Below are 16,817 nucleotides of genomic sequence, written 5' to 3'. Positions count from 1 at the left end.
CAATGGTGAAACATATGCTAAGAACAAACCTTCTCACACTCGATAAAAAGTCCTTTTTAGTCCTGGAGTCATTGTTTGCTGTTCTCCTGTGTGAGGACAGTTTTAAAACAGAAAAAAAAGAAGAAAAAAAAAGACGACATTGTGTCGATGACCATTTTGCTCACTGCAGCCTTCTTGGGCTGAGTTCTACGGCACTGAATTACATTTCCATAGCAACTGAGGTATGTTCACTGTTGCTAAGTGTGAAGTGATTTTTCATGACACTCAATATTATCTGTGAAAGCCCTGTGTCTGTGCTTTATGCTCTATCACTGTGACCAGCAGTGGTGTCATCACCATCTTGGAACTGAAAGCTTATTACTTGAGGCTCCCCATTTGTTTGTTGTTTTCAGTACAGCTTGTGGAAATTCAGGTCTACCATTTAATCCAAGCAAGATGTGGAACCGGTAGACCTACATCCTTTCCACCATCACTTCTTGATTTCGATTTCCTCTGAAGGAGACATTTTATTTCAGTCTTGTACCCTTTTACCATAGACATGAACCCCATTGGGATCAATATGACCAGGCCCATCCCTTATCTGAAAAGCACCAGAATTCAAAAGGTGCTCTCTTGCGTGTATATCTGAATGTGTGCATTTCTTGTCATATAACACACATAAAAGACAACTGTGGAACACCCTTGTGGTGTCTTTTAGCTCTATTGTCTAACATATGCAGCCTTGGAGAACCGTTAAAAGGCATAGCATCAATATTCTGTATAACATGCTTTCCGAGGACATATTAAGCAAGTTGTAAAATATGAAAGGCCTATGCAAAGTCTGATGTGAAGTCTTTGATGAAAACCAGTGGTGCAAATTGAGCAAAGTGGAAAAAAGAGACGTGTATTCCAAGTCAGAGGAATGGGCCCCTGGTGCCTTTTCATGTTTTGTGACTCACAGGCTTTGATGTATCTTACTTTGCTGCCCATAAGCAAATTTATCAACACACTGCAACTGAGCAGTAAAGTTACATGAACCAATTAATATCTCTTTCAAACAGATGTCTAATTCTTTGTTGGATGCTGTTTTTTTAGCTTTCGTTTGAAATTTTGTGACTACCTCTGTTACAAGCTCCGCACTTAGAACCCTTTAATTGTCCATTCATTGCAAATACAAAGCTTACAGTACATCAAAGTCAGAAATGATGATATTTACATGTCTCCACATGGTTGGGAAGGGTATGGGGAGTAAATTGGATGATTCCTTTGATGGGTTCTGTAAATTCCACATTTCCACACCAGTATCCAGTCACTGAAGCAGTGAAATACTCAAGTTAGTTGACAAGCTCACACATAGCCGCGAGCACGCACATACAACAGATAAGGAACAAAAACAGACAATCCCCTCTGAAGCAGATAAGGCTACAGGTCAGGTCAGGGCTGGTCCACTGCTGCTCTGCTATTGGGGTGTCAGTGTGTTTGTGCATGTGTGTGTGTGTCTTTGTGTATGCTTGTGTTTGGTTGACTACGCATATGTGTATATGCCTAGGCAAGGGGAGCAGATGAACAAGGGGACACTGCTGTGAATCATGGGAGTTTGTAAGGGTCATCCAGTGCCCACTCTGTCTCCTCCCACCCCTTCCTGACTGAGGGTTTCAGTTCTCAAGAGAGGCTGGGATGAAGAGGTACGAAGAGTGAAACTCGAACTCGCCTCACTCTCTTCTCCCCCTGTCCTCCTTGTTCTGAGACAAAATACGCACAGACGCTGATGATATCAGTCTATTTGTTGTAGAAAAAAAGAACCATATATGTCTCCTCTGCAAAGAGCCAGGTGGTGGGGGAGTGAACGAAGCTCACAGGCCAGAGACCATTACCCGGTAGGAGGGGGGCATGTGTCTGTGCCGTGGGCTGGAACCAGGGCTGCCGTTGGGGCTGGTGCAGCTGGCATCAACCCCTCCTATGGAAGGTAAGTAGGCATGGTGCAGGATGGGCAGCTGCAAGGACAGTCGACGTTGTATGCTGCAAATATAGAAGGAAAATGACACAGTAAGAGGTAGCGGTAGAAAGTAAAACATTTACTCAAGTACTGCAGTTCGGTACAACTTTGAGGTACAAATGCACACATATTTTTGAAAATATTGTGATTTGATACTTTTGACCTATTTGCAGATGATTTCACTAAACCTCCATTTTAACTTTTTGATCTGGGGTAGAGGCTTGTACAACACAAAAAAATCTCAATTGCTTCAATTTAGCGTTGTATTTTTTATGACAGTAAACATGGGCCATTGTATTGAGATTTTGTTAATGGGCCGATTTCCTGGACAGGGATTAACTCTAGTCCAAGACTGGAGTTGTTTCTCAATGGATATTTCCACAGAATGTTATCTTTAGTCTAGGACTGGTCTTGTCTGAGAAACTGGACCAATAAGTTGTAGCCATTTAATTAAAAAAACCCTATTTCAGTCTGAAGCATCTACTAGTGTTGCATTTAACATTTTCTCAATTGTTAGTATGGTTATAGTTAGGGAAACTACACGGTTATGGTTAAAACTTTTAAAAAAGGGTCAGGGTTAGATTTAGTTAAACTTTCATTCACTACATAAAGGCCACTTGCTATATAAAGGCCACTACATCCTGCACTGAATGTTAACATTGTAAGCTCAATGTCTTATTTATATTCTGTTCATTGGAAAGGACAGAGTTGGTAAGAAGGGACAATGTTTTATTTAAATGCCATTTATCTATTAAGTTTTACACATGTTTTGTCAATCACATCATAACACTAAGACACAGTGTCAAAACTGGACCAAAACATAGAAAGAACAAGATGAGAACAGACAAAGTAAAGTTCATCCACGCCCTCAGCAATTCTTGTAATTGTTCTCCCTGTATTCTTAATCTCCCTCCTTTCCCATCCAGCTCCTCTCTCTCCTTGCTAAACCCCTAATCCACCGTGCCTCCCAGCATCTGGGATCATCTGACAAAAAGAACATTTCATGCTTTCGCCTGGAGTGACAGTTCGCACCCTACCCTGCCACTGCCAGCGCCAGCACCAATGCCAGCCGTTTGCAAGAAAATTACATAATCAAATGCCAGTTATGTAAAAAAAAAAAAAGAGGGGAGAATTAAATTCAAGCTCATTTGACGATAGACCTAGAAAAATGTTCTTAATTAGGTGAACTTTGAAATATTAATGGTCCTCAGGCCTAGTCAGTTATCCTGACCTGTTCCATTTGTGATGGAAACAGTCTTGCTTGCTCATGGAGGATTTTCCTCAGGGGAGGATTTGTGGTGTACCATATACGACACTACACTTAACACTTACATGCACCTGGTATGTGATTATGCATTCGTCATGGCACAATGTGTTACCCTTCGTCCTCCTCTACCTTTACTCTCTTCATACCTCTTTTCTAACTTCTTTAGATTTGCCTCTTCTTTCTCTTTCTCTCTCACTGCCTCTTCATCTCTCTTCTCTCCATGTGATCAAACATTCATGCAGCATGGGAATAGCTCCGAGTGTTCCTTTACTTCTGTTCTCCTCCCTGTCTATTTTCAGAGCTGCTTCCAATGCGAGCTGTAAATCACTGGTTACATAAGCCTCTCTGAGTCTCTACCTCTTTCTTTCTTTCCTTCTCCTTATCTCTGTCTCTCTTTCCTATCTAAACATCCTTCTCTCTTAATCCATCTTCTCTCTTAGACTGCCCTCTCCTCAATATTTTACCCCTGTTGTCTGCTGTCTCTCCCCTCTCCATCCATCTGTCCCTCTAAGTTGTGCATTCTTCTCCTGGTTCTAGTTAAATGAGTGTGGGAGAGAGAGTTCTCAATGATGCATGAAGTGCACCCCCCCACCCACCGCCTCTGATGAAGTCAACATCCCTCAGCTTTGCTTCCTTATAAATAATAACTGGATGTAGATCTGCATTTGTTGCATGAGTGTTTTGAATGTCCCAGGCCATCTTCTTTTACAAGTTGGGACAACAAATCAATCAGCTGCGTGCATACGTGTGAATACATGCACACGTGTATGCGCATGCTTGATTGTGAACATACATGCTGGACTAAGTCGTGCATGGTGCACCTGCACTCTATGTGGTAATATGTATGTTGATGTGCGTGGGTGATAAAAGTACAGGGCCGGTCCATACTTTCGAAGGGCTTCTGTTGCCAGAGCAACCGCTTGAGAGCTGCTGGTGGTTGGGATATGTGTGACATGTAGTCTGACGAGAAAGCTGACAAGACAAAATGGGGGGTGGGGGGGCATTGGGGTAGAGGTGCTGAAGAAAAGGGAGAACTCACTGTTCGGGCGAGTTGATATCCTCCAGGGGACCTCTGTTTATTCTGGAAGGATCCATGGAGCCCCACTGCGCCTGAGGCTTCTGCTCCAAGTGGTTCTTCAGTATTGACTTCTCTCCATCTGCATGGAAACACATGTAGACATCATAAAAATATGATAAGCTGTCAAGAAGGCTGTTATACTTAATGGCTCAGTTGTAACTCCCATTGTGGAATCCCTCACATGCCTGGCACATGAGGGGCATTATCAGACACCCTGGGCCAAAAACCTCAATCTGCACCAAGGCTTGTTTCTTCTGTTGTCTGGAGGGAGAATAGTCATGGTAATGCAAGATACTTTTTTGCTTTTATATGCTGTCCTGACTCTATAGAAACAGTGATACAAATCAGTCTATCCTGGGTGTGTGTAATGTCAACATGCACCGACCAGATGGTTGCAATTTCTTGTTTGAAAATGTTTGCCGTAGTGCAAACAGTAATTTTAAATGCGTTCTACGTGAGCTGCACCAGTGTTAACTGAAAGGCCTGGACTTACAGATTTCCTGAAGATAATTTAATCAGATCTGCATATGCAAAGAGATATTTTAAGCATAAACAAATCTGACACCTGTATGGGAAGAATTCAAAAATTGGAAAAAGAAATGGCAAAAAAAAAAATCTTTTATCCAGATAGAGATGTGGAGGGGAAAAGAAAAAAGGACTTCCATGTATGCTTGCATGATATCTGCCTTGTCCTGATGTTGTTGATGATAGTATAACACAATAAAAATCACAGTAAACAACCTTATCAAATTTCCAGAGTTGCACCTGTTGAATAATGGAATTATCCTTTTTTTTCTACTAGAGACAGAGTTTTCTCTCCAGTTGCCCCATTTTTCCCAGCACTTGCTGACCTGATTCACTGATCGCAGCACTCCATGCCCTGATTGGACATCAGAGCACGCTGAACTATTTCAGAGCGGACTAGTCCTCTTTTCATTTAGAAAAAAGCATTACCTTGTAGCTCTCATAGCTGTGTTAAAAGCACAGACACAGATATTTATACAATTCATTATGGATTCAGACGTAAAATATGTGTTGGTACCACATGAGTGTTCAGTTCTTTTCAAATGTCACTACAGCCCCCAGGCCCTGCCTAAGAATGTTATTAAATTTTTAAAGTTAAATGCACAATGTTCAAATGTACAAAAAAGAAAGTCATAAATGAAGCTGCTGAATCTTAATATCTGTTAAACACAGTTTCACAGTTATTGAGAGTGCAGACACAAAAACAATTAAAAAAACATGGTCATTTATTTAAATAAAAACTAGTCCTGGACCTTAAGACTTGGGTCGATGACAACTGGCTGATTCAACAGTAGGTCTGCACAAATAGTCCAAAATTAAGATGATATAAAATGCTCACACACTGTTGATCAATATCGTAATGACTCAGCTCCCAGCTGCTGATCTGTCAGAAAAACCACACCTGAACTGTCATCTGCTGGTGTTCACCACCATCGCCACGTGCTGGTATATATTCATGAATACATAGAGAGAGAGAGAGAGAGAGAGAGAGAGAGAGGGAGAGAGGGAGAGGTGGAGTGTTGTTTCTCACCCTTTGAGAGTGAGCGTAATCGCTGTTGACATGGAGTTCTACTCTTATAACAGCCACTCATTCACGGCCCCCAATATATTTAGACCAGCTCTCTTATGAATACTGATGACTACAGTTAGGAGCTGGTGATGATGATGATGATGACTGTCAAGCATCAGCAGATTGAGGCTGGGAATAGTTTATATACTGGTGATCCTTACAGGAGGCTTAATGACTTGTGATGTTATTTCCATAATGTGTGTCAGACTGACGTTTGTGAGCAGCACCTGCAGTTGCGTGCAGTCTCTCTTTCTAAACCCCTTCTCAAAACTCTCCTCGAGAATATGTTTCTTTTTTTTAACAGCCTACTTGCATAGACTGGTTTAAGAGCAGTCAGTATGTAGTAGGTAAGCAACCTTCCATGTTTGTTCGGTTCAGCCAAATTCAATTTCAAGAAAGCAACAGAGGAGCAGCCCAGTATTCAGTCAGTTTCAATTTCCGGTTTCTACTTTCTCTCACTTTTCCTGTAGCCCTTCGCTGTTTTATTCTACAGTACCAAATTATTAATTGAATTACTTGAAATGCTCTTTCTTAGACAAGCCCTCTTGTTTATGCACATAAATGGAAAATGCAGCATTATTTAATTTCACTTTGAAAATGAAAGATTTTGGGAATCCCAAAATTAGTATGTTACATTTCACTAGAGGAATAGATTTCTTACAAAGAGTTAGCAAAGTTAAGTTAGTTGAGTGCTAATTCTGTCAGTTCAAAATATTAGTAATAATAGTATATATAATAGTATAGTAAATAACACTTGATATGATCTGGAATAAGAATAAATCTATATAATAGCAAGTAAGCCTTAGATTGCCACTTTCTGTTGTTTTTTGTATCTGAATAACAAGATTCATTAATTAAAAGGATAATTTCTCTGCCAACACTTATTACTTGTTTCTTCCTGTTGTGACAAAAAAAAATAGCTGATGGTTCTCTAGGCATTCCAGAGAAGATGAACCTTTTCATTTGGAAGTGCTCTGCTCTGCCAACATTTTCTCCTTTTTTCATTATTAAATAAATAACCAACTCCCCATGCACTGTGGTCTTTTTTGCTACTAACTCCCACTGTTGGTCTGGGGAAGATGCAGACATTGGTTCCTTTACCCAGCACAGGTTTGAAAATATGACTGTATTTAGTGATCTGGCACTAAAAGAGAAAACACATATAAATCATGTTATATTTATCTTTCTATACAGAAATGTGTTTGGTTATATTTGTCTCTGTTATCTCCTTGACAACTAAGACAGTCAAATGCAAAGATTCAGTCTAAAATTGATTTATTTCTATGAGCCCACACAATTTGAATTTCAGTTCATTAAACAGAGCCTGATCCACTGACCAGCTGCTAGCTGTTGCCAGTACTTCAGAGAAATACACTAATTAAGTATTTTCAGGGAACATGTCATAATTTTTAAATAAATATAAATATATATTTTTCATTATTTTGAGATTACTGGATATACAGTCTAAGGCTAAGGCACATGTGAGCCTTGACACATTGTAAATTAATGCAGTGCACAAAACACAGAGCTCTAGCAATTATCATGTAAAGCCTTCAAATCACTGAAAAGAATTTGGTGCAGTAATGCTGGTTAAGAATTCCTTAAAGGATAGATATGAGAAGGTCAAAAATCTCACAGATGGTAGCTCATTTACTAATTAATTACTAATTTAAAAAATCTTGGCACTGACGTCTCGCTCTCTGTGTTCCCTGAACACAACATTGAGCTGCTCCATCCATCAACTGTGCAACAACACAGACATATTTTGATTTCAAATCTACATGAAATCGACCCCCCACCTAACCTCAATTTAAAGCCAGAAAGCATTTGGACTCAAACAAGACGATGTATACGTGTGTGTTATGTGTGTTTCTACATGTGTGCAGATGCAGAAGACTTAAAGCATAGAGGAAGGAACAAAAGGAAGCAGAGTACAAACTTAAAACACAAAGAGGAGGGAGCTGAGACGTTGCTCTGTGAATGTACTCATTATCAGTTTATTGTGTAACTAGGAACTTACACAGATGAGGAACCTGTCAAACAATTCCAACGCACTCTGCTCCCAATCTGCAGAATGAGCACAGCTGTTTTACTCTTTTTACCTTCCCAAACTCAGACGGATCCATTAGACATCCCTGAGAGCGGCTTTGTGGTGGCGTGTGCATCCTACGACTTCAATCTGACTGCTGTACATCACCATAACCCTGCGTCTGTTAAAATGGTGCCTAATGCAAAGCGACGCTGGTGGATTGTAGCGATTCAGTGACTCAATTTGAGACATCGGGCTTCATAATGTCTAAGATACAGCTGCATCAAATAAACAGCCTGTATGATGCAGAAGCTGGGAGGGTAAACTGACACAGGGTCTCTGTACCGGAAAAGACAGATATGACACGATGATGATAATAATAGCTTACTCCTTGTGTTTCCATATGCGTGTCTCCCCCACTGATGATTCAAGTGCTTCCTCCCCACTCTGAGCTCTTCTCACCACTGTTTTCTCAAGTGCATAGTTCAACAGACATTAAATGACACCCCAAACACCAAATAATTAAGTGCAAAATTGAATGTGTGGACCCAGTTTTTACTGTATAAGAAAGGTGGGAGACTTGATAAAAGTGTGGCTCCAGTATGTGTAAAAGATGCCAAGCAGCAATGGAGGATTCAGGTAGTGTTGCTAATCTCATGACTCATTCTGAGAGACGTCACAGACTTGGTGTCAGACAGAGTGCTCCTGGGTTCATTCATCACCTGTAGGTGACTGGAGCTCCAGCAATGGCAAAAAAAAAAAAAACATAAAAAATGTCCCTTCAAGTTGCTGCTCTAAAAAAAGCATTAAAATCCTTCCCTGACACCATTGAAAATGCAAATATAGCATACATGTAAATGTAAACCATTTTAATCTGAAGTACCAGTCAAAAGTTTGGAGACACCCTCTCATTCTCTTCCATGGCAAAGTATGTCCAAGCACATTAAAATATCAATGGCCAACATGTCTGATGAAAAACATCCTGATTGCCAAATAAATACATTTATTAATAGCATATTAAATAGCCAAATATTGTGTGACCTATAAGACACGTTGCCAAGACAACGTAAAGTAAGTGTTTGGTCTGGTTTTAATAATGTTTGATGTTTTATTTTCTGTAAGGGACTTGAAAGGTGCCATCAAATAAAATGTATTATTATTATTATGAGACCCAAATCTAGCAACAATCCTGCACTGCTCAACAGCAGTTCATATGTCTCTGAAAAGTCTGACTGTTGTCTCTCATGTAATGTTGGTAACATTCAGCATTGCAAATAGATCAGCTCAGAGCTTCACTGTTAATTAATGTGTAATTGATGAGTAGGAGTTTTATTTTCTCTGCCCCAGTGTGGATGGGAGAAACCTGTAAACATTTGTAGAAGATGATGGTGACTGAGGAAATGTAGGCAAATGTTACATTTATAGCAGGGTGATAGAGCACCTTACAGGACTGGAAAGTAACTTTTTCATCAGACTCTAACAGACTCTGACTCAGAGAGTGTAACAGGACTGTGATACATAACAGTGTGACCATACCAGCCATCTTACCTTTGCCATCTGTGAAGTTGCGTATGCTGAGGATGTTGTTGGCGTCTGGGTAATGGTTCTGTTTAATGTAGGGAGTTTTCTCTGGTGTGTCCTGCAGTTGCATGGTCACTTCCTCCAGCTCCTTGTCCAACTTTAAAAAAACAACAACAGAGGAAGGATTATTAGTATTAGTATTATTTATTTATTTTTTAAAGAAAATTATTTTTTGTTCATGCGTGACACATCTGGTACATAATTGTCTTTTATGACATCAGGTTTGCATAAATCACTCACTGACAACTGATCTTAAGAGGGCTACAGTTACCAGCAAAAGCTTGATCTATGCAAGACAGAATCCTGCAACTGCTTCTCTACATTTCTAAACACAAAATGTTGAAAGACTGCTGTCTGCCAAAACACAATCACATTACTTGTCCTCCAATAGTATCTGAGTAGCTCTTTATCTAACACTGCCATGAACAAAAGCATGGTCAGTAATTCATCTCTAAGAGATCTGAAATAAAGGCGAGGTGATTGCTCAGGGATTTTTCAAAATGTCACTCAATGTCAGTATTACTGAACATTGTAAAGAAATGAATTAGAGCCAACAAAGCCCACAAAGACCATTTAATAATATTAAGACTACTTCTTGAAGTGATCAGAGCAACTACTAAATCATTTAATTCATAATGAATGAAATGGCTGATATTTGTAATAGAACTGATTACAGGAGGGTTTTAATGATTTACTCTGTCTTCTGTCTCTTGTTGTTGAACCTGTGCTTCATTACCTTTAATCATAAATACTCACATGAACTAACATTCTGTGTTAAACAATAGTTCAACAGCTTTGCACTCCCTCCCTAACTCTTATGATCTCTACTCTCAGGGGTTGGAACAGATCACCTGCAGGACTGTTGTCTTTTTACAGAAACCACCAAGGACACCTAATCCAGACTCTGCCCGGAGTTTCTGCCAGTCCACATCACACTATTCTCTTCCTTAACTTTTATTAAAAACACTACTGCCCATGCAGCCATGTCTTGTCTTGTAAAATGCTGATTGTTAAAAGGAACATCTTAGGCTTAGACCTCTGTTATCCTCATGCGGAGCCGGTGGTTGTCAGTTTGAAGCCCGTCAAGTCGAGAAGTGTTAGCCTGGTTGACGCTGGTGACGGAGGTGGAGGTCTTGGAGTCTTCCTTCTTTTGATTCTGGGTGAACTTTAGTCTTCGGTTTTGGGTGGCTGCGTCCGGGTTGGTTCTCATGGTGATAAACTGGAAGATTGGGTATTTATGGGTATTAGTCACAGCTGCACTCAGGGATAAAATTACATGTAGAGTAAGAAACCCACACATAACTGTTTACGCTGCATTTTAGCTTCCAGAACTTACTGAAGTGTGGGGTGTGAATATGGTGATAATTAAAAAAACACACACACACACACACACACACACACACACACACACACACACACACACACACACACACACACACACACACACACACACACACACACACACACACACACACACACACACACACACACCTCTTTCACACAGAGACTGACCTTGGGAACGAAGACCAAACAAAGAGTGATAGTGCTGCAAAAGATGATGACCAGCGCCACAATACAGAACTGGACATTGGGTTGGTCCCTGGTCAGAAAAGACACCGCAGCACCGATGATGCACATGATGCCCACGTTGTACACACTCATCCCAATGTATTTGCTGTCATTGAGAGCAGGGATGCTCACGTTCCTGGTCTCCCATGCCAAGAAACAGCCAAACAACTGTGAGGGGAAAAAGAGAAAAAATGATTGTACAAGAAGTTTGAGGTTGTGTTACACATCTCAGAACAACTGAAGGTAATATTTGACTTTGGTTATAGAGGTGGAACTCATTTCTTTGTGCACACAGTTAGTCGACAGTATCGCCCACCCTCACTTTTTGAAAGAATGTCCTTTTCTTTCATTTTGCTGCTGCTAAATATAAAAATAAGACTTTTTCCAAAATCAACTTCATCATATGATAGAGCCAAACAATTTGAGCATGGGCAGATATATGTGTGACTAGAAACTGAATTTAAATCATTTATATTTGAATGTTAATTATGCAACTTTAATAACTGCATTAAAAACTGAATCTGAATCACATCATTTGTATTTGTAATGTCAAACTTGAATAATTGAAAACTGAATCTGAATAATATGAATTTAATTTATTAGTTTGGGGCTGAATTCTAATAAACATGAAACTGAATGAAATATTATGAAATTGAGTTCAGTTGCTCTGAAACAATATTAGATACTCACTGAAAATTCAGCTCTCTCTATATGTCCATAATTAGTTCTTGTGATTCAGTTTGTCAGTTTATTGACAGCAATCGAGTGCAGATTCACAGAAGTCCCTTTCAGGTACTGTAATGACTATTTTAAGATTTCAAATACCAATGCTATATTTGACAGCCCAGTACCAGCCCCATCCCCAGCCGTGATTAAAAGAAACGTCCTTCAGTTGATCAATGGTCAAAAACAAAGGTGCTGATTGGCTGACAAGGAGTTCTGTGAATCTGTACTTGATTGTTCTTCCTTAACAACTGGATGTGTTTCTCAGTGAAGTGAAATTGAATTGTGAGAAGTGAATATGGAGTTGGAGTTGAATTTTCAGTGAGGATCAAATATAGTTCAGAGCAAATTAATTCAATTTCATATCACATTCAGTTTCAAGTTTATTGGAATTCAGAATAATTGTATTTAACAATACAAATTATGTGATTCAAATACAGTTTTTTAATGCAATTATTCAAAGAGGGCAATTCAAATTCCTATATAAATAATTCAGATTCAGTTTCTAGGGAACACATATTTCTGCCCATGAAATAGCCCGAATTAGAGCAGTGGGTAGGTTTCAGTAAGAGTGAAGAGTTTGTTAGGGACATTAGAGAGAGTTTGTTAGGGACATTAGAGCCTGAAAGAAGTGGCCTGCCTTCACGGCGTGCTGAATAATTCACTGTGTGCTGTGTGAGGTGTCCTTCCTGTTTATTCTAAGTCTAAATGAGAGTTCCTGCAATGACAAGCAGCAGAATTAAAAGAGCAGTCATCAAGCTTTAGTGCACTTCAGGTGTGTATGTGTGTGCACGAATGTGAGGTAATGGTGAAACGTGCATGTGCGTGTATGTGTGTGTGTGTGTGTGTGTGTGTGTGTGTGTGTGTGTGTGTGTGTGTGTGTGACAGCAGGGATGACTCAAGCCCTAATGCTTTTTCCTCTCCTGTGTGGCTCTGTGCCACACACTCACAGATGAGGATTCCTGTTAATCACTTACTACAAACTTTTCTCTACCCCTCTCTACACTTCTTTGTGTCTTAGGATTTTACATCAATGCTATTCTTCTTGTTACCTTACCATTTTCTCACTCCTTCCATTCACTCTGTCTAGTGTTTTTTTACTCAGCATCCTTTCAATCTGCTCAAAGTGATTTACTCTAGTTCTATCTCACTCCTTCTCCTTGTCCTTCTCCTCATCATAAATGGAGTGAGGTTTGCATAATTTACAGCCAGTTGTCAAACACATCATGTGAGGGGAAAGTGGAAGATTTTTAAAAAAATATATAGGATGTCACAGTTTGTGTGGAAACCAGTAGCTCATACACCATGACAGGTACATGTCCAGGTACAGCTTAATGGTTTGAACACTATAATGGCATTTTAAATTAAGATTTTCAGATATTACATTAATAACACTAAAATATACATAGGTTCGTTTCCAGTGACTGCCACACCATGTAGAATAAATAAACCAAACATTCCTTTGCTTATAAGCTTCCAAATACTGAACAATAATCAAATTAAGTCAGCGAACATTGCGACTAAAGTACTACTCATACACCAGGACAAAAAAACTAAAATAGATCCATCAATAGTCACTTTAAAATATTCACAGAACATCCTGAAGCTAAAACTTAAAAGAAACTAAGGGGAGTAACTTTCAGACTGAAGAGGAATGAAGTGAAAATACTACATTAATGATTTACATGTTTCTTAAAATGTAGAAATGTAAATAAGGTTTTCCATTTGTTCACACATATTATTTAGCATACCTGAAATTTAAAGGATATGTTTAAAATTGTTCAGGTCTGTTTTACAACAGTCAGGTTGTAATCAGTCAGTCAGAAAGGACTGTCCATCTGGTGATGTGGTTTCTATTTATAGTATCAATCATCATGTGAGGTCTGATAGTGTTAAATACAGATGAACAATCTACAAAAAGAACACAAGCATATTTTTGGGGTTTATCAAGAGGACAATAAATATTACTCAGCATAAACAAATGAGAATCCTCCATTCTCTCATTCTTATATGCAAATTGAGGGGTCAAGTTCATGTCGCGCTTCCCTAAGGGAATGGTTTGAAACAATTCCCTCGTGGCTCTCCATTAGAATTGATGTTAAAGCAACTGGTCATTTAGACGGTTTTGACATTTTTGGTACTAGCACTATGAGTGAAGTTTTCCATACCCTGGGAGTGTGTCAAGTAACATTTGAAAAAGCTGTCCAAACACAGGGCTAAGTTGTTCCCTATACTCCATCAGATCTCTCATCCTATCAGGACAAGCTGTCTTTCTTGGACTGATCTTTTTAAAGGTTCTATAAACCTTCATGACTGACTGAAATCCCAGAGTATAAGCTTAGGGGCACTGGATGCAATGTTTTCTAATTTAGCCACTGTGTCACATTACACCACCTGCCATAGTCTTGGTGTTAGCACCCTGTGCTAACACAATGACAAACATTTGCCCAAACTCCCTGGGCAGGTAGAAAGGTCTAAATGACAGAGCTCAAAAACTCAATGTCTTCTGAACAATGAGAGTATCTGAATGTGTAGTTGCTGCTCCATCTCTCAGTACAATAATCAATACATACACAAAACCCCCATGCAGTTTTTTTTTGCCCGTTACCTGTGACAACCCAGTCTTAAACCCTGTGACCCAAAGTTTGGAGCTGTCAATTGTCTCCTTAAACCATGTTTTGGTAAAGCACAGCAAACAGCTTTCCCTGTACTCTGAGAGGTACTTCACAGCAGTCTGAGGCTCAGTGAGCAGCTTGGGGAGAGTGTGGGTGTTTGCTGGAATCACCTTTGGTAGAGGAGGACTACATGTGCGAGCACTGGCCTCTTAATGGCCATATGAAAAGAAGGAATCAAAGACTTTTGAAAGAAAATGTGAACCTATTACTGTCTCAAAGTTTGGGAATATAGATGCTTTATAGCAACAGTATTAAGAAAAAAGGCATCAAGTTTCATCCATTCATATTTATAAGGTTGTTAAGAGTCACATCCACAGGTACATAGAGTACAGTAAGGTAAATGCTGGAGTATAAGTGTGCATTTATGTGTTGGGGAATCTCCCATAATTAGGGTCAAGCCTTGAGTACACAGTAAAGGCCACTCCATCATTTTGGCAGAGAGACATACTGTTTCTCTCCTTGAGACAGTAAAGGCAGTTGTCTGTGGGGTTTTGGGGAATACAGGAGTCACTTTGATAACAGTGGCACAGCATTGCTGCGGCACCCAAGGTCAGACAATATGACTGTCTGACTCTCTAAACCCACAGATGAGTAACTGCGGTTCCTTGTTTGTAGAATGAGGAACCAATAGGAAAATTCCATTACTGTAGATTAATTGAGTATGACCATTTATGGGCATAGAGTATTCCTCGTATCCTTGGCCAAGCGTCAATAAACTTTTTTAGTGTAAGACATCCTGAGCTCCTGGGGACTTTCTGTGCTGATGAGGTTAACCATTGACAAACACATTCTCTATAACAATGGGTCCAAACTGTGAGTACATGATCAAATTTGATGTTCTCTCACCATTAGCAGTCCCTTGTAGGCATAGACAATACCCAGCCAAATGGTCATGTGGGTGTTCTCACAGTGCTCCAAGAAGGGACGGATGGCTATGTCTCGGCCTTGGGGGTCCGCCTGTTGACAACACAAACACACACAGAAAGAGAGGAAGAGAGTTGAGTGGAGTATTGTAAATGTTTTGGGAACAAAAATCAGACAGATGAACAAATAAGGCAGCATTTTCATTGAGGAACAATAAAACCAACAGAGAAAAGCACCGAATGAGCTTGAAAAAGAGGAAATCCTCAGAAGGTCTATGAACTGCTTCCACATTAATATTCTCTTTGCAGGTTTTTGTGCTTCACGTTCAGGTACAAAGCTAGACAGATTGTCCACTCTTAGTCAGAATGAAGGGTGTCAGTGATCAAACATGCACGCGTGAAATCAAACTGTGTCCCATCATGGCCACTGGGCTCCTCCAAAGTCGGCTGAAGTTAAATTAATCCGTGCTTAGGACGCTAATGGGCACGACTAATGAAGCTTATTCATTAATGTGATTTACACCTCCCCGTTTCTTTCTTGTTTCTCACTCAGTCTCCGTCATGCTAGCTCCATCTCATCCTGCCCCCGTCTCTCTCTCTCTCTCTCTCTCTCTTTCTCTCACTTTCACATTTCATTTCCACTAGTCTCTCACCGCAGTTGGTCATACAGGTGACTTACAGGGCAAAATAGCAACTGAGGTGGATATTAATACGCTAAGACACGTCACCTCTCTTCCTCCCTTTCTCACACTCTCTGTTAGACAGAGCTTTAAAAAGGTTTTAATAAGAGCATTAGTTTGGCCTACATGGATTCATCTGAGGCCATACCAATATATCAACTGTGAGACACCTGGGGCAAGGCTGGGCGTAATGCCATGCTGCTCTTAAGGTGTGTGTGTGTGTGTGTGTGTGTGTGTCTTCAGGTCTTCAGGTTCATTTACAGTAAGATATGTCTAATGACTCAGCAGATGGTGTGTGTGTGTGTGTGTGTGTGTGTGTGTGTGTGTGTGTGTGTGTGTGTATGTAATTATCTACAGTATAGCGTTATATTAGCTAAAATTCAGTTTATAACTTCCTTTAAGGCAGAAAATAAAACAAGAGCAGATGCATATAAGAGGATAATGAAATGTTGTATTTGTTTTTATCCTCATTCATACATTAAGTATTATTTAATGTGCCTCGTGTCAATGCTCTCTACCATTGACAAATACACACCTGCACACACATCTCTCAATATGCTGCAAAATACCTCTTCCTCCAATCATTTTCACTCCCATATTCTCCATTCAGCTCACATTAATGGAAATTGTAGCTATTCATGCTTGCCTCTATAACCTTGATGGATTTACATTAGTGGTCCTCTATAGGATGATCACTTAAAATGGGAAATTGGTGCTTAAAGAGCTGCACTGATTCACCCAATAGAGTAGGTAAATTGGTCCCTATCGTATAACTCCATGAAG

The 16,817-nt window shown here is 39.8% G+C and overlaps 1 protein-coding gene across 1 annotated transcript in view; it reads right to left on the bottom strand.

The window, feature by feature from the left end:
* Positions 1–1,832: 1,832 nt before the first annotated feature.
* gabbr2 (gamma-aminobutyric acid (GABA) B receptor, 2) overlaps positions 1,833–16,817 on the bottom strand; it is a 179,677-nt gene continuing 164,692 nt past the window's right edge. Inside the window, exons 14-19 of the mRNA XM_053333848.1 lie at positions 15,338–15,448; positions 11,037–11,261; positions 10,561–10,743; positions 9,492–9,621; positions 4,282–4,399; positions 1,833–1,998 (exon numbers count right to left, since the gene is read on the bottom strand). Coding sequence (XP_053189823.1) covers positions 1,833–1,998; positions 4,282–4,399; positions 9,492–9,621; positions 10,561–10,743; positions 11,037–11,261; positions 15,338–15,448 — 933 coding nt within the window. The remainder of the gene's footprint in view (positions 1,999–4,281; positions 4,400–9,491; positions 9,622–10,560; positions 10,744–11,036; positions 11,262–15,337; positions 15,449–16,817) is intronic.

Source organism: Scomber japonicus, chromosome 15 (genome assembly GCF_027409825.1).
Source record: "Scomber japonicus isolate fScoJap1 chromosome 15, fScoJap1.pri, whole genome shotgun sequence".
NCBI lineage: Eukaryota > Metazoa > Chordata > Actinopteri > Scombriformes > Scombridae > Scomber > Scomber japonicus.
This window is presented reverse-complemented; position numbering and strand designations above follow the sequence as displayed.